This window comes from Moschus berezovskii, chromosome 19 (assembly GCF_049115385.1).
Source record: "Moschus berezovskii isolate FMDL1 chromosome 19, NW_MosBer_1.0, whole genome shotgun sequence".
Classification (NCBI taxonomy): domain Eukaryota; kingdom Metazoa; phylum Chordata; class Mammalia; order Artiodactyla; family Moschidae; genus Moschus; species Moschus berezovskii.
This window is the reverse complement of record NC_142478.1, coordinates 58223762-58251603: the sequence shown is the minus strand read 5'-3', so window position 1 is coordinate 58251603 and position 27842 is coordinate 58223762. Positions and strand designations below refer to the sequence as shown.

Genomic DNA, 27842 nt, shown 5'->3' with positions numbered 1-27842 from the left:
TGTCATTTACCTCATTCCCAGGGATCAGAAATGGAGGTTTGTTTTGCTCGGAGGCCCTGTGGTCATTCTTTGTTGCCTGATACTCTCTGTCCAGGGGAAGCTGACCTCAGGTGACCCCGGAGAGGCTAGAGGAGTGTGGGGGGCAGTGACACTCTACAGGGTCAGCTGGGTCCCCGGCTCTGTCTCTTTGCCTTCATTTGTCCGTACAGGGTAGAAAAAAAGTGTAAGTGAAAGTTAATCGCTCAGTTGTGTCTGACTCTTTGCGACCCCATGAACTGTAGCCAGCCAGGTTCCTCTGTCCATGGGATTGTCCGGGCAAGAATACAGGGTGATGACACTCTCAGAACCTGAAGTCCAGCACTGGTCTTGAGCCTCAGTTTTCCCATTAAAAAGTGGGAAAATGAAAGTTTCTGCATCTCAGAAGTTACTATTGGGAAGACTGAAAATGATTACTGAGAGAGGCAGCGTGATTTAAGGATTGCTGGTGTCAGCTCCAGCTCCAAACTGGCCATGTGACCTTTGGACAGTTAGGTAACCTCTCTAAGCCTCTATTTTCTGATCTGTACGATGGGACTGCAAGGACTGGATGAGAGAATGAGATTTGCACAGTGCCAGGTGGAGACTAGGGCTGGACACAGAGTTGGCTGCTGTTATTATCCTGAGAGGGGCAGCACACCTGGTCCTGCAGTGTTCTAGCAGCGGCGGTCTGTGGCAAAACTCCATGAAGACTCAGGACATGGTGAGGCCTCATATACTCTCATCAGTGTCTGGGACACTCAGAGTCCAACAGTCCTGCTTTGAACTCCACTCAGGGACTGAAAGGCTCCAGCTTAGAAAGAGTCACCCAAGGAGGGACAATCTGTCCATTGTCCAACCTCCCCCACCCCACAACCCCAGAGCGGAGTGGGGAAAAGTAGAGTCCTGTGACTTCCCTGAAGTCTGAAAGTGAGGGGTGGTAGGGCCAAGATGGGCCTCTGGGCCTCTTCTCCCCACACTGTGTTTCTTCCTGGATCCCCAGTCGGAGAGAGAAAGTAAGGGGAGGTTCAGATGATGGCCAAAGTCAGGCAGTGGCTGAGTCCTAACAGCCAGACCACTTTACATGGATTAGAATTCATTCCATCTTCACCACAACACTGTTAGGTAGGGCTGTTGTGTTCCTAGTCTACAGATGGGGAAACAGAGGCATGGCGGGGGGCTGGGGGGTGGCACATGGAAACCACTTCCCCAAGGTGAGGCCTGATAAAGGTAGCTGCTGCTATTTCCATTTTTTTAGACAAGGAAATGAAGGCCCGGAGAGGAGATTCTATGTGCCTAAGAACATTAGCTCAGAAATGTCAGGGGTGGAGTCTGAACCAGAGGGCCTGGCGACTCTCGGCAGTGGACCAAGCTGCCCCGAGGTATGGCCTGGCGGATCATCAGGCCAGAAGCACGGCACTGAGGGCTCTGTTCGTGGCCTTGCCGCCAGCTGGCTGGGTGACCTGAGACAAAGCATCTGACTTCTCTTAGCTCCACCTTCAAGTTTCTCTGATGAGTCAACCCCAGGCACGCGCTCAATCACACTGGATGTCACCAGATAGGGGCAAGGTCCTGCCAAATGAGTGCTTTTGGCCCTGGGCCTATTCCTTGGAGCTGGGATGCTCAGGGAGGGTGATTAATAAACAGCTTTCCAGACGAACTTGACACTCGAGGTTTGGATGTTGCGAATCCTCCAAATTCCCACAGCCTCTCACAGATAAAAGAGGGAGGGGGACAGGCTGGGAGGCTGATGCTCAAATCCTGGCTGTGACAGCCTCAGGGAAAGTCACATAGGTCCGCTGAGCTTCAGTTTCACCATCAGGAAAATGGGAATAACAACGGGACTTACTGCAGAGGGCTGTGCAGGGATGCATGAGCATGCCGAGCTTCTGGGACAGTGCTTGACCCCTAACAGACTCTAAGTGAGTGTTGCCCTAATTCTTATGCCTTGTGGCAGTGTGGGATCAGAGCAAAGCATCAGCCTACTCTGATGCAGAAGGCATCTGCAAGCCAGGAAAAGAGCTTTCACCAGAAACCAGCCCTGCTGGCACCTCGATCTTAAGACTTCCAGCCTCCAGAACTGTGAGTAATAAAACCTTGTTGTTTAAGTCACCTGGTTTGCAGTGTTTTCTTACAGCAGCCTGAGCAAACTAGTGTATCCTGCTTTGGGGCTCCCGTTAGCTTGGCTATAGACTGTTTTGAGATCTGCACTGCGGTGTGAGATTCCTCCCACCAACTCTCCTTCCTCTCCCCTCCCTTCCCAGGCATCAGACCAACATCACCATGAGAAGGCTCTCCTGGCCTTCTCCTCTCCCTCTCCTTCATCCTTCCCAGGCATCTTCCCCCAAAAACCTCTTGCACATCTAATGCCATCTTGGCATCTGTATGCTTCCAGAGGACCCAAACCAACACGTGATTACTCATTCACCTCTCAGAGACCTCAGTTTCCTGGTCTGTAAAATGGGGACAGTCACAGTGCCTCCCCTGTGAGGTTGCAGCTAGAGTCCAGAGTCTGTGGGTGTGGAGCCCATGCTGAGGTGCTGCTTTATGCCACAGTGGTGAGTCTGAAGCAGGCACAGCTCACTTCAGGGGCACCTATGAGTCCATGTACCTGCTTCACTCAGCAAGTTGAGCATCTCTCTGAGGGGGGCACAGTAGTGGCCTTGTCTCTTTTTAAAGTGTAGCTTAAATTCCAGTCAGATAATATGGATGGGGATGGAATATATCTTCAGAGCATTAGGAAGTGACAAGTTCTAATTTGCCTTCTTGAAAGGCTCATCCAAGTAGCTGTGTGAAAAATGGGCTGTAGAGGGAGCCAGACAAGAGACTACTGCAATAGTCCAGGCAGCGAGATGCTGGGATCAGTACCGTGGCAGGAGAGGTAGGGTGAAGTGCTCAGACTCAAGAGGTAGACAGGAAGAACTGATGGGGTGTGGTGTTCTAGGCTGAATAGCGCTCCCCCAGATGCATGTCCATTCAGAACTTGTGAATGTGACTTTATTTAGAAGCTGGGTCTGGGACTTCTCTGGTGGGTCCAGCAGCTGAGATTTTGTGTTCCCGGAGTGTGTGTGTGGTGGGTACCCAGGTTTGAGCCCTGATCAGGGAACTAGATCCCATATGCTGCAACTAAAAGTTCGCATGCCGCAGGAAGATTGAAGATCCCACATGCTGCAACTGAGATCTGCTGCAGCCAAATTAAAATAGAACAAAGAAACAGGGTCTTTGCAGATGAAATCAAGTTAAGATGAGGTCGACTGGATTAGGGCCGACTAATCCGATGACCAGTGTCTTTACAAGAAAAGAAGACACAAAGAGGTGACATACAGGGAAGGCCCTGTGAAGACAGAGGCAGAGATTGCAATGTGTCTACGAGTCAAGGAGGGCCCAGGCTGGCTGGCCACCACAGAAGCTAGGAGAAAGGACTGGAACCTATTCTCCCTGTGTGCCTTCAAAAGGAACCAACCCTGCCAACATCTTGATTTGGGGCTTCTGGGCTCCAAAACTGAGAGAATAAATTTCCACTGCTTTAAACCATCCAGTCTAAGGGAATTGGATATGGTAGTCCCAGAAAACAAAGGCACCGTATATACCCGGGAGGCCCGAAGTCCAAAATCAAGGTGTTGGCAGAGCCACACTTTCCTGATCTGCTCCACACTTTCTCCTAGCTTCTGGCATTGCTGGCAATCTGAGGCATTTCTTGGTTTGTAGTGGCATCACTTCAATCTCTGCCTGTCATCACCTGGCCCTCTTCTCTGTATCTCTCTCCTCTTTCTATAAGGACAGCAGTCACACTGTTTTTGTAAGAGAGAGGGGAACCTGGCAGGCTACAGTCCATAGGGCTGCAAAGAGTCAGACACGAATGAAGTGACTGAGCACACATGCATGCCCACTGGATTAGGGTCTCACCCTAAGGACCTTCCCTTATCATGATCACATCTGCAAAGTCTCTAGTCCCAAATAAGGTCACATTCACAGGCACCAGGGGTTAGGACTTCAGTGTACCTTCTGGGGGCACACAAATCAATCCATAACACATGGTAACTGGCTACTGGATACCAACCGTGAGAGAGCAGGACTAGGAGTTGCTAGACTCCAAGTTTCCTCGGAAGGAAGTCCTTACTCAAGCCTAACCTACTGCCCTCCTGGTGCACCCATTTCACCAGCTGTCCAGGAAGACAAGCTGCTTCGTCAGAGGACGTAAGGGTGCTGACCTCTGATTCTCCTGCATGTGCACCCTCTCCTATTGCGGAGAAACTGGGCTGTGGGTCGCGTGCGGTCCCTGCTCTGGAAACCGCATAGCAACGTGATCACTTCTCTCCCCAGGCATACTCCACTCTTGATTTCCCCTCTACAGAATCCCTAGACTTTACGGTGTGTGAGTAAACTGATTTCTTCCCAACGCCCCTATCAGGGAAGATATCCACAGATGCCTGAGCTACGTTGCTGGGGGTTGAGTTAGGGAAGAAAAAAAAAAAATTCCTAGCATTCAGATGACTGGAAGATTCTGCCAAGTTATGCACAGGTGAAATGCTCCGCTGGGGGAGCCGGCACATCTAAGGGCTTCCTGCTTCCTTTGTCCAAGTGGTATGAGCTGATGCATCAACTGTATGTCATTGGCTGCTCTTACAAAGTGAAAGAGAGAGAAATGACAGCAAGTCTTAAAAATGTTGGGAAGAGGTTTCTCAGAGAACCTGATAGTCACAGGGGCCTGGGGCATTCAGTTTTCACTCCTCACCACCTCCTTTTGAAGAGGGAATTCATGGGGCCTGGACTCCATCTTAGGCCTGTTCATGCTGATCATGCTTGGCTACCTCTCCAATGGACTCTGAACTCTGTGCTGAGGGCCTATGGAAACTACAATAGAAAGATAAGACCCCCTCGAGACAGGGGGATCTTGAAGATCACATCCAGGATACTCATTGCCTAAGAGAAAACATACTCTAATCACGCCTGCCTCTGGACAGGTCATAAATTCTTTCTGTGTCTATTGGAATGTAATCACAGGCTTATTAACTGTTTGAACACCTAACACATGAATGATGGGGTTACTGTGATTGTATTTACCCTTCCTTTGTTTTATGTAAGTCTCAAGGAAATTGGGGTAGTGGGTTTGACGTACACATAGGGTATAAAAGATTTTCACAAATGGTGGTCGGGGTCCTTGGCCAAGAGGAGACTCTGCCTTGGGCTCGCCGGTGTAATAAACTGCACTCCACTATCTGCATTGTCCTTCTGAGTAAGTTTGTTTCCCGGAACGCGTGGCTACAACACTTTCTTCTTGGGCCTTTCACACCGTAGGTGCTCAATAAACATGACTTGTTTTGAGCATCTAAATCAGAGGTCATTGGCTACAGCAGCAGGAGGAAACTAATACGGTCCCTAATTCAGCCATTTGCTCATCAGTTTGCTTTTCCTGAGCACCTATGATGTATCAGATGCCGTTTCTTCAGTTGCCAGATATGTCCTGAGCATCTACTTAGTGCCGGGGAAGTTTCTGGGCCCTGAAGACAGCAGTAAGGACGAGGAAATTCCTGCCTTCCTGGGGCTGACATTCTAGAGAGGAGAGATAGACAAAGGACAGGTAAATCAAAGGCTCTAAGGGGGCTGAGAAGGACAACAAAGCAGGGACAGGAGAGGGCTTGGCCTGAGCTGTGCCCTCTGCCTGGGGGAGGATGTTAATTGAGACAGCGGGTCAGGGAATGCTTTGTGAAGGTGGTGCTATCTGAGCAGAGCCCAGAGGGAAACGAGGAAACTCTCAGGGGCCTGAGAGACAAACACCAGGAGAAACAGCCCCAGACCGTCCTGACCAATGCCCCCTGAGTTCCTGTCCCACAAACACAGCTTAGCCTCATCCTCACAGCAACGGACCCGTTTTACAGATGAAGATGCGGGGCTCGGAGAGGCTGGCGATGCCTGGGCGATTCTCGGTGCCAGCTTCACTCCACCCTGTGGGCTGTTTTGGGTGCCAGTGGGTGGTGGCTGGGTTCAGAGCAGGCGAGTTTCAGGTCTCTGTCCCCGCAGCTCTAGCAACCACTCATTCTGGAGCAGATGGGGCACCCAAATCCAGGACGCTGGGGTAAAGAACAGATGAGATGACCACCCAGCATCTTGAGCCAAAAGCTCTAGGGAACTGACATTTCTTCACCCCCCGCAATGTGCCCTAACAAATGCCAGGTACTTTACATGTATTTATATCTCATTTAATCATCAAAACAACCACAGGAGACATCGCTTATCATCCCCACTTTCAAGATGAGAAAACCGCAGCCCAGCAGAGTGAAGCCTCTTGTTGAAAAAGGTAGAGCTGGATTTGAACCCCGTGTGGCCCAGGAGTCAGATGCTGGTGTCCTCACGTCACGACTTCAGCTGCATCCACCTGCCCCCCTAAAGATTACCAATTTGACACTTGTCCTTATGTGATTCAATGTTTTTAACTTAAATGAATTTTAAAGGAATATGTATCTCAGTATTGTAAATAGATCATTGAATTCTGTATTATAAACAAGGCACTTTCAACCACGAAAATAAACACAAAGTAAAAACCGAGGGTGCTGTTAATTCTAGTTACATCCCCATTGCCTGCTCAAGACTTGGAGCTTGAAGCTGGCTCTTCCATGGTTAAAAGAAAGAGTCACAGGTTCTGTAGGCAATTTAAGATGTTTTTGCACCTGACTGTGACTTTATCTAGAAGGAAGTAGAAAGGTGATGCCTGGTATGCAAAGTGTTCACAGTTTATGTTGTGCCAGGTACACCGTGACTGCTCCCTATGTCAGATGACTCTGCTTGGGGAAGTGCTGGGTCCCGCTGACCCCTAGTCTCCAAAGCGACCTGTGCCGCCCCTCCTCCCGGGTCTGGCAAGTCTCCTATCTTAGTGTCAGAAGTGACAGAACATCCCCACAGCACCTCGTCTGGAGCCTGGGGGCCCAGGTTGCTGCCGGGCTCAGCATTTCCACTGAAAACCTTTCAGTGGAGACACGAGGCTGCCCAGAGCCATGAGTGGGACTTTATTTCCCCCACTTCACTCCCGCAACATCCCAGTTCGATATATAGACAAGGGCAGTGGCAGCAAGAATCAAACGGCTTTAGATTCAACCTGAATAAAAAAAGCCCCAAACAGGGGACCCCAAATCAGAAGGGTCTGTCTACAAATCCTTTGGATTAATTGAGCACGCTGGCAGACACGGAAGATCAAATATGAACCATCCGAGGTGGCAGGTCCTGACGGGCAGGCGGGGAGGGGGAGCATCGTCGAGAAGCGGCGTGCCTTTGTCTTACAGCCATCAGCTTGCTCTTTATGCATAAACTGCTTAATAAAATGACTAATTCATTTTGGTTACGTTGGATCTAAACCCCTAGAGAATACTGCCAGTAGATTTATAATATTTTAATCCCACACCAGGCTTTCCAAAGCCACTGTAGAAGACAGAATACCCTCTATTCCTTCTTCCACCACTAGCTGATGCTGTTGGTGTTTTTTTTTTTTTTTTAAGTGTCTACAGGGTTGGTGGGGGGGAGAATGGTGAATTAAGGAAAAGCGGTCTCATTCCTCCCACTGTGTCCATCTGAAGGAAAGTGGCACTGAGAGCTTTTTTAGGAAACAGGAGACGCAAAGCCTGTCCGAGAGGCTGTTTAGAAACACATATATGCAGAACTATGCATGTGCCCCTCCAAAGTCTCTCTGAGACAGAAGCCTTCTCCCATCTGGGCCCCGGCTCTGGGTGCCTGTGTGGGCGGGAGGCTCAGGCTACCAACGGAGGCAGTGAGCCTCCCTTTGATCCTTTAATCCTAAATTTTTGACAGCAGATGGGTTGCCCAGCCCTTGTATGCAAATGGAGGCCGGGTGTCCCCCCACCCCCCACCCCCGACCCCAGGCTGCTTCGAGGTTTCCTGGCTTGAGCACGGACAGAGGGGGCTGGAGCAGGTCTTCCTTCTTGGCGCTGGGAGGTGATGTGATAGTCACACCATGGACAGCAACAGCAGCCACTGGGCTCCTGAGCCTTTACTCTGTGCTAGACACCCGGCTCAGGAATTCACACACTTTACCTCGCTGAATCCTCCCAGAGGCGCCAGCAGGTAAGTGTGCATTTCCAGAGGAGAAAACAGAGGCACAGAGGTGGAGCTACTCACTCAAAGGCTGCCCAGCCAGGGAGCAGCAGAGCTGGGACTCAGACTCATGTCCACTGTAATAAAAATAAAGTTTCCATAGACTAAGCTGCACAGAAAGTTCCAGGCAGGCAGGGACAGTGTTTTGTTCAGCATTTTGGCCCTGGTGCTGGGTAGAGTACCTGACACAGCGGGTGCTCAGTGTTTGCAGAATGAATCACACAGGGCTACTCCTCTGTGCCAGGCACCGTGTTAAGGGTCCTCCATCCCCACTGAATCCACCCAGTGGGCCTACAGTGAGGTGAGAGCATCTGTATTCCACAAGTGGGGAACCTGAGGATCGGGGTCAGGTGTGATACAGGATACAAGATGGCAGAATGGGGAGTGGCCCCAGCTCAATGAGAGGGTGCTACAGTCTGGAGTCCTGTGAGTGCCCCTCCTGGCATGGCTCTGCCCCCTGAAATTAAGAGCTCTGTGACTCAGTTTCCCCTCAATGAAAGTATAATACCAGCCTTTGGAGCCCTGGGCTGGGAAGACCAGGCATACTTGTCTGTGAGGGTTAATGATCTTCCTCCAGCTGATGCATTTGCACTTCTGCAAGGGGCCCACCCTTGACAATTCTAGGGGCTCAGCCCAGAACTTCTCAAACTACAGGCAGCAGAGACCATTAGCTGTTTTTCACTCTCTTTGGATGTCAAATCTCTAATGGTTTTGTCCCAATTCCTTCAATTTTGGGGGGAGCTGCACAGTGCGGCATGTGGGATCTCAGTTCCCCAACCAGGGATCGAACTCCAGCCTCCCTGTATTGGGAGCATGGAGTCTTAACTAATGGACTGTCAGGAAATCCCTTAACCCTTTCAATTTTAATCCTGCATCCGCATTTGGAGTCAGGGATCAATATTTAGTGTTCACTACCTATCTGCTGTGTGACCCTGGGCAAGTGGCTTGATCTTTCTGAGCCTGCACTGCTTCAGTTGCACAGTAGGGCAGGATGGCAATATGTACCTCCACGGGGCAGTCGGGATAAGTGAACTCCCTTCTGTAAGGGGCTGAGCACATTGCCTGACACAGAAGAAGCACCCAAGAAACCAACCCGCAAGGAGGGTAGCTCGTCATTTAAAACCAAATCCAAAGGCTGCTCTTCCTGCAGCACCCCTCCTGGCCTTCCCACCTTGGAGCCCTTTTCCTACTGGATTTGGCTGTCTGTCTTGGGGTCACATGGTCCCCGCTGGACTCTGAGGGCAGGGTAGGACTCGGGTTTGAGTTTCCACAGGGCTCAGCACACAGTAGATGCTCAGAGAATGAACTGATGAAAAGCCACAGCTGAAACTCCTGTCATCTCTTCTGAAAGGGCACAGCCGTTCACGGAGTACCCACTGGGTACCAGCATCATGCCGGTGCTCTCCTGTAATCATCTTTCAACCCTGGGCTGTCAGGAGGAGTGACAGTAAGACAGGAGGCCAGGGCAGGGGGCACTCCTGGCAGAAGAAATGGCAGAGGCAAAGGCGTGGCAGAAAACAAGCGTGGGGTCACAATGCTTTCTGAAGGTAAGTATCATCTTTGGGAAAACCTGTCATCATTAAACTTTGCATTTTTTATGGGTTAAATAATCTTTTATGTTACCCGTCTCTGCTCCCTTGACCCCTAGAGAACCAATTGGGCAGATGTACGTACTGGGAGGAAGGGAAGGAGGTGAGGGCCGCCAGAGACAATGACAGATCTCTTATTAAATTAAAATCTATTTTGCCTTTATCTGTGAATGTGGCTTATCCACTAGATGGCAGTAGTCATTTGGGATAAACACAACGCTAAATTCTTAACCTCCCTCACTACTGTCATCAACATATATTTCAGATGCTTCAAAGATTCAAATTTCTAAAAATTCAGATCACAAAAGTACTTTAAAAACTATAAGACCTTCAGGCAACTAGGGTTTTTTTTAATATGACAATAAATCAAGAAGCCAAAAGCAAAGGTCTGTTAAGATTTCCTGCTTTCTGCAAATATTTTTTGAATGCCTACCATGTACCATATACAAGAGACATTGTGAACAAAGTTAAGAAACAAAAGGCAAACTAGGGGAGAAGCTATGAAACATGTTTACCAGGACAAAGGTTAATATCCCTAATACACAAAGAGTGTCCACAAATCAATAAGAAAATGACCTCTCTGATAGAAAAATGGGCTAAGTATATGCAAACCAGTGATTCATAAAAGAATAAATATGAGTGGTTCATAACACATGAAAAGATATTTAGTGTAACTAAGAAATGAAGGAGTACAAAATAAATCAACAAGAAGAAAAAAGAATTCTTAGTCTTTCTGACTATTCCTGGTTTGTGGTCAATACATGGATACATTTTCCTTCCCAAGTTTTCTTCCTCACCCTCAGAACTACAGTTCAGTTCAGTTCAGTCGCTCAGTCGTGTCCGACTCTCCGCGACCCCATGAATCACAGCACAGTACCAATATGCCATGCATTCCCAAGAACCCCAAATGCCCAGCGTTGGGAATAAGGTTTAGTAAATTGTAATACAGCCATGCAAGAGACTATTACACAAGATGAACCAAAGTTACTCAGAATTTGTAATCACACAGGGAAATACAGATGCTTAGAGTGAGTGAAAGGAATCAGAACTGAAAATGATACATGCAGAATGAATGACCATTTTGAAAAAGTACATGGGGAAAAGATCAGATAGAAAAACAACAAAACATTACCACTGCTTTTCTAGTACGCAGTTTCCCCTGCCTTCCTTCTATTTTGTGTATTTTTAAATTTGACAGTCAGCATATGTAACTTTTATAACTGCAGAGAAAAATTTGAAGATCTTAAACGTTGGAAAGTATTTTCCTACTGCACATTCATTAACTCTGTTCCCTAAATCTCTCACCCCACATCCTTGACAACTGACAGAGCTGAATGAAATCCACAGCCAATGCGTGTGACGTGTGTAACTTATACCCTGATGTCAGCTTTGCAATGGGCTGCTGATTATCGAACCCTGCCAAATGCATAGGTGTAGGATCCTCACGGCGACGGATTAGCAGGTTCTATTATCCCTCTGCTAAACACACAGAAACCAGAGCACAGAGAAGTTCAGGTCCCTGCCCACAGTCACACAGCTCAAAAACACCAAGCTGAGAGTCCCACCCCACCGTGTCCGATGCTACAAGCTCCATCACCTAAGCTGTCCAGCCTTGCCTCTTGAAAGAAGGAGCAGAGAGATAAACGCCTGCCAGGAGTTGCCATTTCCTGCATCAGTCTGAAAAATACCAAAGTAAAGCCAGAGGAAAAAAGAAATCGGGAGGAGCACTCACCTCTCTTATCTCCTCAGCAGTGTTCCTTTGCCTGCCCTCTTACTCCCTCTTTCCTTGTTTTCATTTAGATTTTTTCCCTTTTTTTCACTGTTAACTAATCACTCAGTACATTAGCTCTCTCTGAAGCTTGGGTCGGTACCTAGTGACTATGAGCGCGATAAAGAAAGCAGCCGTCACCGGTACAGAAGTCAGAAAGGTTTAAATCAAATCATCCTCCACAACAATGACATTAATTATGCTTTTAACACGTTTTACTGCTTTTTTTTCTCACTTCACGCCACATCTGTGTGAACAATATCCAAAAGATTTACGGTTTTCTTTCGTAATTACAGACATACAGGCTGCACACTTATCAAAATACTTGCTGAGCAATCACGCTATATCGCCTTCTCTGCCAAAGATTTGTGTTGGCAGCAGTCACTCAAAACAAAAATGTTGAATCAGGACTTGTGTGGCTTGGTGGCGGGGGTGGGGGGGGAAGGGGAGGGGGAGGAGGAAGTATTTCGACAAATAATTTGCCTGTCAAGAAATATAAAAACAGGAGAGTGTGCATCCTGGCAAATTTTCCAGGAGTGTTATTTTTATGGAGGGGGTTGGGGCGGTGTGTGTGTGGCGGGGACAGTGAGCAGGGAAGCTCTGAGCACCAACAACACATCTGACATTTGGTTCTTGTGTCTGAGGATAAAATTTAATGAGAACAAAAATATGTCTTCCTAATTCCCCTAAGAAATCATTAAAACATTTTGTTATTCTTAAATGTCTTGAAAATGAATTAGAGCCCTGAAGGGGCTGTTCCTACGGTATGTCTCCATCAGTTAAGGCTCCTTCTCTCTAACTTGGTGACAGCTGGGGATGTACGCTGCCCCCCCGCCCCGCCCCTCCATTTCTGGGGAGTAGAGTTGCGAAGTCAGACACGTGGAGTCAGCACCAGGCTTGGAATGACCCTTTGGGGAGAGGGGCAAGAGGGCATGAAACCTTCCAGGAAGTTCCAGGCCAATCTGGGAAGCTCCCACGGTCCCTGACTGGCACCGCAGTTCTGGACTCATGTGTTAATAGACACACTTCCAGAAAGATGAGGGCCCCATTGTGAACCCCAGAAATGATGCTCTTTTTCCAAGGGGTAGATGTAAGCCCCTCCTTACCCCAAATGCTCCCCTGGATTTGAGACAACAGGTTATTTGCATGATGGTCTGTTTATCTCTGCCACCTGAATCCAAGTTCCCTGAGGGCTGGGCCTGTGCCTGCATCGGTAGACTCATGGCCATGCTTCCAGTGTCATGTTCCCTGTTCACACAGCAGGCACTCAATAAATGCCATCTGAGTAGGTAAACACGCGACAAACAGAAAGCACTAATTGAAAAAGGTACCTTTTCATTTAAATAGCTCTTTCCCCTTTTCTGTGTCTGAATCTTTTTTCTAATTCAATCAACAAACAGTTACTAGGTGGTTACTGTGTACTGGATTCAGAGTCACAGACTTAGTATAATTCAGTCCCAGGCTTGGAGAATTTCCCTTGTCTGAGGGACACACAGGTGATAACACTGAGCAAGCGCCACCATGTGCCATGCACGTTGCAGCCTCCCAATGACTATATGAGGCAGGCTCTGATAAATTTCTCCCAATTCATAGAAGAGAAGTGTGAAGCTCAGAGGTGAGTTAATCCGTCTACAGTAAACCAGTGAGTAAGTGGTATAGGCAGGACTTGAACTGGGGTCTGAGCCTGGAAACACAAGCCCATCTCAGTGCCGCCCCCTGGTGCTACAAGAGAGGTACTACGAGGCACAGTGGAGTAGTTGGGCATGTGGATTTGTGGGAGGTATCTTTGGAGTCCATACCGGTCATCCTCCAACATCATTCACCACTGAGACTCTGCAACCCAAAGGAAAGAGTGGGACATAAGAGGGTGTCGTTTTTCAAAATTTTTTCCTAGACAATTCTGATAAGGGTAGAGACATCATAAGCAAAAAGGCTGCAAGGAATGGGACAGCCTTTTTGACTCTCCGCCACGTGCCTGGTGTGGTTCTGAGTAAGGGTGATAATGACCGGGGCTGCAGACACAGCTGTCCTGGCCTCAAGCCATGGGGGATCAGGTCCCTATGGGGGGAGGCACAGAGCCTAGAGGGCTGTGCTGTCTGGTTTCAGCCATTCTTGCCACCCAAGCATTCTGATTGAGAAAAGCAATGTGGCCAGGCTGCCTCCCTGCGGGTACAGAAGCAGGGCAGAGCACGGCGCTGGAGAAGAGTGAGTCAAGTCTACAGGTGCCACTGCAGCGGGCTGAATGGTGATTCCAAAATAAACATCTATATATTAATGCCTGGAACCTGTAAATGTGACCTTTTTTTTGGAAAAAGGGTCTTTTGCAAATGTAATTAAGTTAAGGATTTCAAGGTGCGACCATCCTGGATTTTCTCTGTGTGTGTGTGTTCAGTCACTTAGTCATGTCCAACTCTTTGCAACTTATGGACTGTAGCCCAACAGGCTCCTCTGTCCGTGGAATTTTCCAGGCAAGAGTACTAGAGTGGCTTGCCTTTTCCCCTTAAATCCAATGACCAGTCTTATAAGAGAACAGAAAGGAGGATTTGGGATAGAGACACAGGGAAGAAGGCCGTGCGAACATAAAGGCCGAGACTGGAGTGATGTGGCCACAAGCCAAGGGACACCTGGAGCCACCGGAAGCTGGAAAAGGCCAGGAAGGATCCTCCCCTAGAGCCTTCAGAGGGAGCACAGCCATGTCCACACACCTTGTTTTCAGATTTCTGACCTCCAGAACTGAGGGAGAATAAGAATCTGTGGTTTTAAGCCTCCTGGTTTGTGGTAGTTTGTTCCAGGAACCAGGGGAAACTAGCATAGCCTCTCACGAATATCCAAGTTGTGACATGGAGCAGACGTTTTGGACATAGTTTTTGAACGTGCCCAGAGCTGAGTCGTCTCATCTCTCCCTGGCTGGAGGCACTGGTGCCAGGGTGACAGACTGGTCGGGCCTGTTCCCTCGGGGCCCATAACATGCAGAGGGTGGAGCACGTGCAACTTCTACCCCTGGCCGGTACTTCTCTGTGATGTGTGCCCAGATCTCCTCGGGAGCTTGTTAAAATACAGAGGCTTCAGTGGCCCGAGGTTCTGTATTTGTAACCAGCTCCAGGCGAAGCCAATGCTGCTGGCCCCTGGGCCACACTTTGAGTAGAACAGGCTAGAAGACTTCCCTCCTCACCCAGTCCATGTGCTTTCAGAGGGAAGCGTCACATCACTGTTGCTGTATGTTTCCTGGGGCTGCCATAACAAAGCACCACTGACTAAGGTGGCTTAAAGCCACAGAAGTTTACTCTCAGTTCTGGAGGCCAGAAGTCCAAAATCAAGGTGCTGTCAGGGCTGTGCTCCTTCTGAAGGCTCCAGTGGAGGCTCCTTCCTGGCCTCTTCCATCTCCTGGTGGGTCTCAGGCTCGCCCTGGCTGGCAACTGCATCACTCCAACCTCTGCACTGTCTTCACATGGCCCTCTTCTCTGTGTCTGTGTTCCTAAAACTCCCTTTCTTCTTCTTATAAGGAGACCCATCATCAGATTTAGGGTCCTCCCTAAGTCTAGGATGTCTCATCTCAAGATCCTTAACTAATGACATCTGCAGAAACCCTGCTTCCAAATCAGGTCACACTGCGAGGTTCAGAGCAGACAAACATTTGGGGAGGACACTATTTACACCACCCCAGTTGCCCAAGACGGAATGAGAGACTTCCCATCCCCATCACAGAGATCTCACAAACGACCTTGGCATCAACGATAAATGACTTTGCCTTCTCCATGGCTCAGCCTAGAGTGGGACCTCACTTTCTTCATAAGCCCCCAGCCCCAGTCACCCCTGACCTCACTAATTCCTGCAGCTGTGTGGAGTACTGGGAATGGATTAGAGTGGCTGTCTGGGTGGAGAGGGTTAGCAGAGTGGGGTCTTCTCCCAGCTCCACCATTATTAAGCAAATCACTACATTCTGGGTTCCCATTTTTAGGTCAATAAATGAAAAAGTTGCAGAGGATGGGCCATTTCAAAACCGGGAAACTGTTTGCAGAAGTATATTTACATATTCAGGGACACAGTTGAAGGTTCTCAAGTTGATCAAATCTCTGAAATCCACACCCAGATCAAAAAACATATCTAGCGCCCAAAGGCCCCTTCCAGGATCTATAGTCCCATCCAAGAAAAACCACTCTCTTGACTTTTCACAGCATGAGTGTCTTTTTTTAAGGTGAAATTCTGTGATGCAAAATTTACCATGTTTAAGTGAACAATGCAGTGCAAGTTAATACATTCATGATGTTGGTCAACTACCTCCTCTATCTAGTCTGAGAACATTTTTATCCCCCTAAAAGGAAACCTTATACCTTTAAGCACTCAGTCCCCATTCTCTCCTCCCTTCAGACTGCTGACCACTAATCTGATTTCTGTCTCCACAGATTTGCCTATTTTGGATACTTCATATAAATGGAATCATAAATTATGGGACCTTTTGTATCTGGCTTCATTCACTCAGCATTATATTTTCAAGGTTCATCCACACTGTGGTATGTGTCTGAGACGCATCCCTTTTGATGGCTAAATAATATTCCACTGGATGAGTAAACCACATTTATTCATTCACTGATGGACATTTGGGTTGTTTCCCCCTTCAGCCACTGTGAATAGTGCTGCCATTAATTTTTGCCTGTCTTCATATTTTATGTAAATAGGGTCATACAGTATGTGCTGTGTGGGTTTGGTTTTGGCTGACATCAAGTTTTTGAGGTTGGCCATGCCATGTTGGTGGAAACATCTGCAGTCTTTCCTCCAGTGCCCTCTGCTGCCAGGGAGCACTGGGTGCCTTCTGCTCTTTGTGGGAAGTGGATGGGGGCTCTGGTGGTCAAGATCCTCGGCTCCTCAAGAAGACCCGGGTGGGAGATCTCACTAGGAGCTCCCCAAAGCTCCCCGGCTGTTGTTGGAAGGCAGTGTGGTAAGACAGACAAGTTGGGTGGGGACACATCACACCAGACTGGGTGTAGACCCCCTCAGTCTCCACAACTCCTACCCATGGCAGGGCCTAGCCTTGCCCAGGAGTCTTGGGCTGTCCCCAGAACCCACTGAGAGAAGGCCCCTGTGTAACAGACCTCATGGCAGTTTCTTTTTTTTATTTAATTATGGAGCCCAAGCAAGTCTTACCTGGTGCTTCAATTAATTGCTTGTAAACACTCAGGAAAGCGGCTTCGGCCTCCTGACTTCTTTTACTAAGAGCCACCACCTTTGGAAACAATAAGAGAAAGAATCACGTGTGACCATGGCATCGGAATCTATAAGCAAATGTGATCATTCTCCACATGCGCAACATGGCATTGAGGGGAGGAAGAAGGGAAATGAAGGTTCCAAGTATGGAGTAGAAGGTCTGGGTTCAAGTCACAGCTCCCCTGCATCTGGCTGTGTGATGCTGGTCAAGTCACTGCCCACTCTGATCCTCAGTTTCCTCATCTGTAAAATGGGGTAAACAACAGAAACTACTTGCTAGGCTGGCTATGAAGGTTAAATGAAGCTGTATATAAGTACTTAGTACAGGGCCTGACACACAATACGTTATTAACAGGCAGTGTTGGAGATTCAAATATGACACGTTTTATGGGAAAGAGAGACACATCTGGGGCATATTTCTTGACACTGATAATTAACGAGAAATTGTTGACTCTCTAGTAAGATACCAGTTTCAACAAATGTTGAGTGACAGTTATGTCAAACAGTTCCTAGCATACCAAAGGTGCTCAATAAATGCTTCCTGACTGATGAACACCCCAATGACTGGATGACCAGTGGTGAGGAGCTACTTTCATGCACTTGTTCTCTTGCTTATGGGCTTTTTTTTTTTGTCCTGCCAGTGAGACTCCATGTGTGTTTCTGGGGCTTAACATCATCTCCTCCCTCCGTTCCTGGCTGTGAATTCTGAGCTCGGGCGTCACAGCTAACCTGATGCTGGCTCTTGGTGGACAGTCCCCTTGGCATAGTCCTGGGGCTCCCTGGCCTACTGCTGGGCTGAGCTCCTGGCACCCACAGGCCAGCATCCCTACCTCCTTGAGGACACACCAGGCTGAGCATCCCCCTTTGGACTGGAATGGAGCTTTATTCTCCGTGACACTGACATACCTCTCCCTCTGGTGCCAACTTCCTAAATGATGACTCTATCAGAGCATCTACTTGTCAATGCCCTCTTTCAGAGTTGAGCTTTTCCTATGAATCCTAGTGATGCCATCTGGGGGAGTGTCTGTTACTGAATTCCTCCCCTCCAAGTGAGCTTCCCTGATAGCTCAGTTGGTAAAGAATCCGTCTGCAATGCAGGAGACCCCAGTTCGATTCTGGGGTCAGGAAGATCCCCTGGAGAAGGGAGAGGCTACCCACTCCAGTATTCTTGGGCTTCCCTTGTGGCTTAGCTGGTAAAGAGTCCACCTGCAATGCAGGAGACCTGGGTTCGATCCCTGGGTTGGGAAGATCCCCTGGAGAAGGGAGAGGCTACCCACTCCAGTATTCTGGAAAATTCCACGGACTGTATAGTCCATGGGGTTGCAAAGAGTCAGACATGACTGAGTGACTTTCACTCACAAGTGAGCTCTGTGAGCATGTGGTCTGGAGAACAGAAGGGGCTCAACATAATTTGTTGCGTTAACAAATCCAAGCGGGTAGCACCAACTCTAGGTCCTGTCTGTGACAGCATCATGGAGAAACGTCAGGGTCCAATTCTGAGACAGTCTGCTCACAGAGGTGATGAACCGAGGCCCAGGTCCTGGAGCCAGGCTGCCTGGGTTCATATCCCAGCTCCACCACTTATTATCTGTCCTTGATCAAGTGGGTCACTTCAATCCCTGTGCTTCTACTTCCCCATCTGTAAAATGGGGATTATAAGAGGATAGCCTCCCTCAAAGTCTTGCTAGAAGATCAAGTGAATTAGCACAATGTGAAGGTGGCTGCAAAATTTCTGGCATGCATTAAGCTCAACAGGTATGTCACCTCTTGGTATGATCAATCCCTTCCTTCTTGTCTCTTATGGGGATAGGTTCTGCCCAGTGCTGCATGATCAACTTCACCTGTGTTCATCTTTTCTTAGGTGTGAGAAAAGGCTCACCTCCTCACACAGTGGTATATACTCTGGGAAGAAGAATTTGAAAACCACAGTGGTTTCTCTATAGCTTCCAGTATGGCAGCCATGAGCCTCATGTGGGTACCACGCACTGGAAATGTGGCAAGTCCAAATCCAGATGTATTGTGAGTACAAAATATGTATTGGATTTCGGACTTAGGTCAAAAAGAGACTGTACGAGCACTATCAGCTATCTTTATGTTGATTGCATGCTGAAGTGATAAATTTGGGGGCATGCTGGGTTAAACAAAATATATTATTAAAATTCATTTCACCCGTTTCCTTTTACTTTTTAAAATGTAGGTATCAGAAAATGTAAAAGTACATCCATGGATCATATTATATTTCTATTGGACAGCACAGCTTGAAGGTTTTACAAGGTCTACAGAGAATTTGTTATTTAAGAGAGGTGGAGAGAAATGTATGGTGGATGTTGAGCAAGTGATTTTAAAAAGGTCAGTTACAAAAGCTCTTTAAGTTCTCGTTATTCTGAGAGCAGTCTCTGATTGCTTACCTTCCAGAGTGAATGACAGTCTCTCATTCATTCAACAAGCATTTCCTGAGCACCTGCTATGTGCTGTGCACTGTGAACTGAGAACTCAGTGATGAATAGTGCAGCCTCCAGCCCCACCCTCATGGGACTCACAGTTTAGCGGGAAGACCAACATTAAAGCAGATTCCCCAGATAATTCATTAATTACACGTGCTAAACGCTTCAGAGGAAAAGCCCAGGGGTCTTGAGAGTGTGTCCGCGTGGTGAGACTGACCCAGTTTGATGGGTGGAGGGAACATCAGGAACTCTCTCTCCATTAGGGGAAGCTGGTGATGGACAGAACGAATGTTCTAGAATCTAGGCAAAGGGAAGGTTTTTATTCTTGCTAAGATGTACAAGGCACAGTTCCTGCTCTGGGGACTGACGGCTGAGTGGGAGACACAGCTATGACAAAAAGGAACACAGGAGGAGGTGATGCAAATGTTGGGGTCTCCAGAGTAATGTGAAGAGGGAGCAATTAATTCAGAGTTTGGAGGGACATCCCTGATGCCCAAATAACAACAACAACAATAATATAATATTCAGAGTTTACCATGTACCATGTGTGTGTGCTCATTCAGTTGTATCCAACTCTTTGCAGCCCCAGGGACTATAGCCTGCCAGTCTCCTCTGTCCATGGGGATTCTCCAGGCAAGAATACTGGAGTGGGTTGCCATTTCCCTCTCCACAGATTCTTCCCACCCAGGGATCTAACCCACATCTCCTGCACTAGCAGGAGGATTCTTTCCCACTGAATCACCTGGCAAGCCCACCATGTACCACATGCTCTTACTATTCATAATCTTCTCTCTCTGTGGACATACCAATCACTGGAGGTAGCTTCTGTCATTATCCCCATTGTACAGATGAGGAAACCAAGGCTCAGTGAGGTTAAGTATCTTTCCCAAGGTCACCCAGTAAGTAAATGGCAGAGTAAGATTCACACCAGGTCTGGTGGCTAAAATTACTATTCTGAATCCAGAAGTGGGCCCCTTTCTCTTGGACAGAAAAACCACCCCAGCCAGTGGGGACAGTCCCTCGGGCCCCATTTAGATGCTTATGCCTTGAGATGCCACCTATGGCTGTACTAGGTCAGGCTGCTGTGCTGCTGACCTGGGGTCCAAGCCCTGAGAAACAAAAGCAACTCATCCCCAGAACCCTAGATGGAGAATCGTCAAAGATCAATCAGCAGAAAGTCTGAATGCTTCATTTTATGGTTGTCTGTGCTAAGCATGTATATTAGCCGGAGCTTGGGGAAAGGCATAAGAATGCTCTATTGAGGGACTTTGCTGGTGGTCCAGTGGCTAAGACTCTACACTCACATTTTAGTAATGTGCTGCCGAAGCAAGCCCTAAGACTTCACACTCCCAAGTAGAGACCTGGGTCTGATCCCTGGACAGGGAACTAGATCCCACGTGCCACAACTAAAGTTCTCGTGTGCTGCAACTAAAACCTGGTGCAACTAAATAAATAAATATTTAAAAAATAAGTTCTATTGACTTTCCTTGGACTGCAAGGAGATCAAACCAGTCAATCCTAAAGGAAATCAATCCTGAATATTCATTAGAAGGACTGATACTTTGACACAATAGAATACTGATTATAATACATTAGAATACTGATACGTTGATACATTAGAAGCTTCAATACTTTGGCCACCTGATGCAAAAGAGCTGACTCACTAGAAAAGACCCTGATGCTGGGAAAGACTGAGGGCAGGAGGAGAAGGGGATGACAGAGGATGAGATGGTTGGATGACATCATTAACTCAATGGACATAAATTTGAGCAAACTCTGGGAGATAGTGAAGGACAGGGAAACCTGGTATGCTGCAGTCCATGGGGTAGCAAAGAGTTGGATACGACTGAGCAACTGAACAACAAAATTGACTTCTAAAAAGGAATTCAGGGCAGAAGTAGAGGCAAGTGCCAGAAGATTCTGTTATTATTTCCCGGTCCATGCCCACAGCAGCAAGATCCCCTGGAAGGGGCATGGCAACCCACCTCAGTATTCTTGCCTGGAGAATCCCATGAATAGGAGCCTGGTGGATATGGCCCACAGGGTTGCAAAGAATTGGACGCGAGTAAGCAATGCAGCGTGCAAACCCACAGCACCCTCTACTGTCCATTCATGGTGCTTATCAGTTGTGTACTGATTATCTGCGCAACTGTCTCCTTACAGTGTCAGCCTGCCCCACAAAAGCCATGCTGTCCAACACAGTAAGCACTAGCCCACGTGGCCAGAGAGCACTTGAAATGCGACTATGCAAACTCAGATAGGCGGTATGGGTAAAACACGGGATTTCTACGTTTTAGAATGAAAGAAAAGAAGGTAAAACGTCTCAGTAATTTTTATATTGATTTCATGTTGAAATGATACCATAGTGGATATGCGTGTACACTCAGTCACTCGGTCACATCCAATTCTTTGCAACCCTATGGACTGCAGCCTGCCAGGCTCTTCTGTCCATGGGATTATCCTGGTGAGGAATACTGGAGTGTGATGTCATTTCCTACTCCAGGGGATCCTCCCGATCCAGGGATTGAACCCTAGGCTCCTGCATTGGCAGGCAGATTCTTCACCACTGAGTCACCGAAGAAGCCCAATATTGTGGACTTTTTGTTTTTGTTCAGTCACTAAGTTGTGTCCGATTCTTTGTGACCCCATGGACTGCAGCATGCCAGGCTCCCCTGCCTTTCATTATCTCCTAGTGTTTGCTTAAATTCACATCCATTGAGTTGATGATGCTATCTACCCATCTCATCTTCTGCCATCCCCTTCTCTTTTTGCCTTCAATCTTTCTCAGCATCAGGATCTTTTCCAAAGAGTGGGCTCTCTGGATCAGGTGGACAAAGTATTGGAGCTTCAACATCAGTCCTTCCAATGAATATTCAGGACTGATCTCCTTTAGGATTGGCTGGTTTGATCTCCCTGCAGTCCAAGGGACTCTCAAGACTCTTCTTCAACATCACAGTTTAAAAGCATCAATTCTTCAGTGCTCAGCCTTCTTTATGATCCAACATGACTACTCGAAAAACCATAGCTTTGACTATATGGACCTTTGTTGGCAAAGTGATGTCTCTGCTTTTTAATATGCTGTCTAGGTTGGTCATAGCTTTCCTTTCAAGGAGCAAGCAATACTGTGGACATGTTGGGTCAAATAGAATATACTATTAAAGTTGAACTCACCTATTTCTTTTTAATTTTTAAAGTGTAGCTATAAGAAAAATTTAAATTACTTATGTCGCTTGCATTCTACTTTTTACTGGACAGCGTTGTTTTAGATTAAAGGTTAGAAAACCTATGACCCTTGGGTCAAATGTGACCCTTCATCTATTTAAATAAAGTTTTATTGGAACACAGCTACAATCATTATGAATGACTATAGCTACAGACACCGAGAAGGTCACCATTTAGCTGCTTTACTGCTACAGTGGTGGAGTTGCATAGTTGCGATAGAGACTCTGGCTGCAACACTGAAAATATCTGCTCTCTGGCCCTTAATAGAAAATATTTGCTGATACCTGTTTTAGAGGTTCACCTAATGGCTGGACAATACACTCAAAAGCAGAGATCAAAAAACATCCTGGAATGGCACTAACTTTGAGTTAGTTTAAATTTAGGGCCTCCCATAGTAAATATGACCTTTGAAGACAGTAATCATTTGGAAGTTCTGCCTCATTAGGTCTGGTTTTAGAGTTATGACCCTGTCTGTTTCTAGAAGGCCATGTCTGATGGTATCAGAGTCTGATCAGATGCTGAGCCCAATGTCATGAAGAATCTCTTGGCCTCATTTTGTTCACCCACCAAGTGCCTAAGAGGCTGTTGGGTGAGGAATGGGCCAATACATGGCAAAGAGTACCATGGAAAATGGAAAAAAAAAGCTTTCTAATAAAGCGAATAATTCTTTTTCCAACCATACAAGATATCTTTTCCAAGAGCTGCAACTCTAATGCATTTCACCCACATGCTGAGAACAGGTGAGCTCAGCATAAATAAAAGGCCACGTGTTTCTGCCTCACGGCTGGGTCCCATCGTGCAGAAGGGCAGGAGGAAAGGGTCCAGAAGGACAGATCTGGCTTGTGACAGGCAGATCTCTGAAGGCCATCTGGGGGAGGAAGAGGAGGAGGATGAGGTGGCGGCCAGCTATAGACACCAAGAAGGTCACCATCAGAAATAGCTCAGCGTCTTCTGATGAAGCAGGCGGCATTCACACCACCCGATGAAATAGAAGGGGTGAAAATGTGTTTGGTCCCGAGTCTGGAAGTAACAGGTGTAGAACTGGTTAAGCCAGAGAAGCAAAAGCCTGTTCTGGCTGCCGAGCACTTGTCTGTCAGGTGGTTAAAAAACGGCAAGTTTGGGGACCCCCGAGGCTGTGCTTTCATGAGCTGTCTGAGATGGCAGTGACATCTACTGGCTACTGAGAATGGCTCCATGCCCAGCTGGTCACAATGAACAGTCAAGAGTTCCTGGAAACTGAACCTTTATTCCGTGTTCAGTGCCTTCTCTTTGGAATCTTTGCAGACAGCCCTAAGATGTGAGAACGGTTACCGCTTCCACTCTACAGAGGAAGAAACTGAGCTTTGGGGCAGCCAAGTCACTTGGCCAAGATGGAAAGAACTAGTTATTGATGGGGCTGGTATCCACGCCCAGCATCCTCTCATTCCAGGGCCCAGAACTGCAACTAGAAACCATTGTTTCTCAAAGGGTGTTGCATAGCGCCCTGAATGTGAAAACAGGGACATGTGATCAAGCCTGGACCCACCTGCTTTCTCTGTGGACTGTGCAGATCCACTAGCACACTGGAGGCTCTGGCAAGAGCTACAGGAGAAAGCGTTCTTCACCTTGGCTTCACCCAGTACTTTCCCAAACACATTTGGTCACGGAACATTTGCATCAGAGAATAAGCCCAGAAACTAGGGTTCCGTTAAACACATTGTGATAACAGCTGCCCTCTACCCCTGGGTCCTGGGCTCTGGGGATGGTGGGCCGTGGTGGCTCTGAGAGACAGGAGGAATCTGATACTGTAGGAATTCTGGAAGAAACTGACGAGTGACGGGCAGTCCATAGGTGAGCATTCAGAGGGTCTCAGAATCAGCGCCTTTGAGGAGGCGGCAGAGGAAGGAGATCTGAGGAGGAACGGAGTCAGCCCAGGGTAGGGGAGAGGTGGGTGGGAACATGTCCTTTAACACCCTCGGAGGCCTGGTTCTCCTTCTGGGGAGTGAGGATCTAGGGGCGCATGGCGAGCAAAGAAGAGCAAAAATAATGAGGGGAAGGGATTTCACTGATGGTCCAATGGTAAAGAATCTGCCTTGCAACGCGGCGGATATGGGTTTGATCCCTGGTCGGGGAAGGAAGATCCCACATGGCGTGGAGCAACTAAGCCTCTGCACTGCAACTACTGAGCCCCAGACCGCAATGAGAGCGTCTGTGAGGGACAATGATAAAAGCCAGCACATGCCGCAACGAAGACCAAAGATCCGGCATGCTGCAACCAAGACTCCATGCAGCCATGTGAATGAATCAATAAAAATGGAAAAAAAAGGAAGACTGAGGGGAGACGAGGAGGACGCGGGCATAGAGAGTGAGGCTATGCAAAGAGTGAGGGGTACAGACAGCAAGGGGAGCAGAGAGCTGGGCTTCGCAGACGCTGAGGAGAGCAGACGGGAGGAGGGTTCACGGAGGGTAACGGGGGCACAGACACGGAAGCAGATGGAGCGGGGGCTCGGAGTGACAGGAGGAGGGGCGTGGAGCACAGTGCAGGGAGTACAGGGGGCGATGGAGGAGGGAGTGGGCCATGCAGAGGAGCAGGAGGAGACCGTGGCCACCACGAGGCTGCGGCGGGACTGGCTCAGACGTGCAGGAGGGGAAGGGGCTCGTGGTGAGTGCTCAGGGGCTGCTGCAGGGTCTGGGGGAGGTGATGGTCCAGGCCCAGGGTGGGGCTGGAGACGGGGAGAAAAGAACTGACGGGAGAGACGATTAGGAGATAAAATCCTGATCCAGGACACAGTAGGGGCTGAAGGCAGGGAGGCGTGTGGGGATGTACTTAGCCAAGAGCAAGGAGCAAGCTCAGGGAGACACACCGCAAGAGCAGTCTGCAACCAGGTGAAGAAGATCTTCTGGGCTACTGTGTCGAGAGAAAGACATGTATTTTGGACTGTAAAGATTCCAGCCCAGGATGAGAAGAAGGCAGACGCCTTACCCTACGTGATAAACCCCTTTTATTCACAATAAAATTCTGATGTCCTACAACTTGTAAAAGGAAATTATCAATTACCTTGTTTGGCTGATAGGAGAATGATTATCATCATCAACAGTAACAATGACCACTGAGTAACTGACACATAGTAACTCATTTAATCCTCACAACCCAGGTCAATGGGGGTGTTACGGCCCATTTAACAGATGAAGATATCAAGGCACAGAAGGGCGAAGACCACACCGTGTGGGAGCTGGGATGCAGACCCAGCTCAGGGAGACGCCAAAGCCCATGCTTCCAACCCCCACTGGGGACTGAATCTCCCAGATGAGGGCCTGGAATATCAGAGAGCTGGAGGCGCTAGCTAGGTTTGCAGGTGGGCAGCGGACAGAGAGGTTAGTGCCCGGGGGCTTTCAGCAGGACCTGACTCCTCTGCCTCACAGAGTGAGTTTGCTGGGGGCCTTGTTCCCAGACGGGCACTAACTCTCACTCTCCCCTACATCACTGATGTGGCTGAGCAAATGAAAATTATTGGGGCTTAAATAAGAAGTAAGAGTTTGCTTCTTGTTTTTGGTAGCTGTTGTTGAGCTGGGCTCTCTCAGCTCCTGCAAGGACAGGGCAGAAGGCAGGGATCCTCTCTGGCCTTCTGAGATCTCAGGGGCATTCCCAGGGCAGAGGGTCAGGGAGGATCCCAGAGAGGCCCCATCCTAGCTGAGGCTCAGGAGCCGGCAGAAGCCACTTCTGGAACCTGATGGAATGGAATAAAATTAACACATTTGGCCACCTGTCACTGTTTCAAATACTCAGATATAAATCACAAATACATTTTGAATCATCAGATGTAAGACACTAATTCAAATTCAAGCTTGAGCTCTGAAATCCCCTCTTCCAGGGCTGTAGGTCCAGCTTCCAGATCCTCCCCCAAAGCCTCAGCCTGCAACAGTAATGGGCACAGGCAGGAGTTCAGTAACTGCAACAGCAGGTGGCACTTACTGAGCACCCACTATCGCACGCCCCAGAGGCGTATGCTGCCCCCTCTCCCTAAGACCCTCACACACATAGAGTGCTTTACACAATTAACTCACTCAATCCATGCAAAACTGCCAAGAGGTGGGAGGACTGAATTGTGTACCCCCAATGTGACTGTATTTGGAGATAAGCACTTTAAAGGTGTAATTGAGGTTAAATGAAGTCATATCAGTGGGGCCTGAATACGACAGGATCGGTGTCTTTATAGGAAGAGACACAAGGGATGCAGAAGCAGAGGATCACGGTAAGAAGGCAGCCTTCTGCAAGTCAAGGAGAGAACTCTCACCCAAGCCAACCCTTCCAGCACCTTGACCTTGGACTTCGCTGCTTCCAGAACTGTGAGAAAATTCTGTTGTTTAAACTACCTGTCTGTGGTACTCTGCTATGGTAGCCAGAGCTGCCCATCTAGCTCCAGAAGCTGCCATCTCATGGCTGGGTTTGTCAGTTCTTTCGGTCATAGTCCCATCAGGGGAGAGTGGATCTGTCTGTTCACACAGCCGTGCACACAGGAGGTGTTCAATAAATGTCTGCTGAAGAACGACTGTCTCTGTCTATGTGTCACCCTTAGGGGTGATCCTCAGGCTGAAGAGGAACTGATAGCAGCGGGGGACCCTCTTTAGAGATGTCTGGAGAAGTACCAGGCATTCTGATCGGGGCTCGTGTTCTAGTTAATGGAGAGTTTATGCTTCGTCCCGACCTCCTCTGAACACCAGGTGTTCACCTGTCAGTCAGCATCTGATGACACACCCACGCTCAGGCTAACTTCTCATCTGGATGTTGTTCTATTTTCCTAACCAGATTGTGAGCATCTAGACGGCTAGGACTGGGTCTTTTTGGGCATTTTTCTTTTTAACAATTTCAATATTTAATCAAGGATTATTTGTCTTAATTTCATATGCAGTAATGAAAAGAAGAGAAATAGAAACAATAGAGAAAAGTTAACAGCACATCTATCACCAAATTGGGCCAAATTTTTTTGCATTTAAAAAAGTGAAATAAAATAATGCATGTAAAGTGTTAACACAGTGCCTGACACATAACTGATGTCTAATAAAATTCATTTTTTCAGGTATTTATTGAGCATCTTTGAGGGATGGGGGCTGTTCTAGGCATTGGACATTCAGCACCTAAGTCAGACAGACCCAAACCTGTGCCCTTGCAGAGTTGATACTCTGAAGGCTGAAGTAAGCAACAGAAGAAATCATGATACAGAAAGTGAGAATCTGATCAAGTACAAGGGAAGAAAACAAAGCTGGAAAGGGATAGGAGTCTGGGGTAGGGATGTGTGTCCTGCCTAGTAGGACCAGGGAAGGCCTTGGGAGAAGAGGACCATTGAGCAGATTTGTAGAAGAGGAGGGAGAGTGTCATTCGGCCATCTCAAGGGAAGAGTATTCTAGGAGACAGAATAGCAGGTGCAAAGGCCCTGGGGCAGGAGTTTGAGTTTGGTTTGTTTGAGTAACAGCAAAGAGGCCAGTACAGTGGGACAAGGTAGGGGAAGAGGAGAAGAAGTC

General features: G+C 48.0%; 1 protein-coding gene across 3 annotated transcripts in view; it reads right to left on the bottom strand.

Moving 5' to 3' along the window:
• CUX2 (cut like homeobox 2) overlaps positions 1-27842 on the bottom strand; it is a 277084-nt gene that overhangs the window by 42793 nt on the left and 206449 nt on the right. For all 3 annotated transcript variants that reach the window (XM_055405600.2, XM_055405601.2, XM_055405611.2), the window contains one exon: positions 16618-16696. In XM_055405600.2, coding sequence (XP_055261575.1) covers positions 16618-16696 — 79 coding nt within the window. The remainder of the gene's footprint in view (positions 1-16617; positions 16697-27842) is intronic.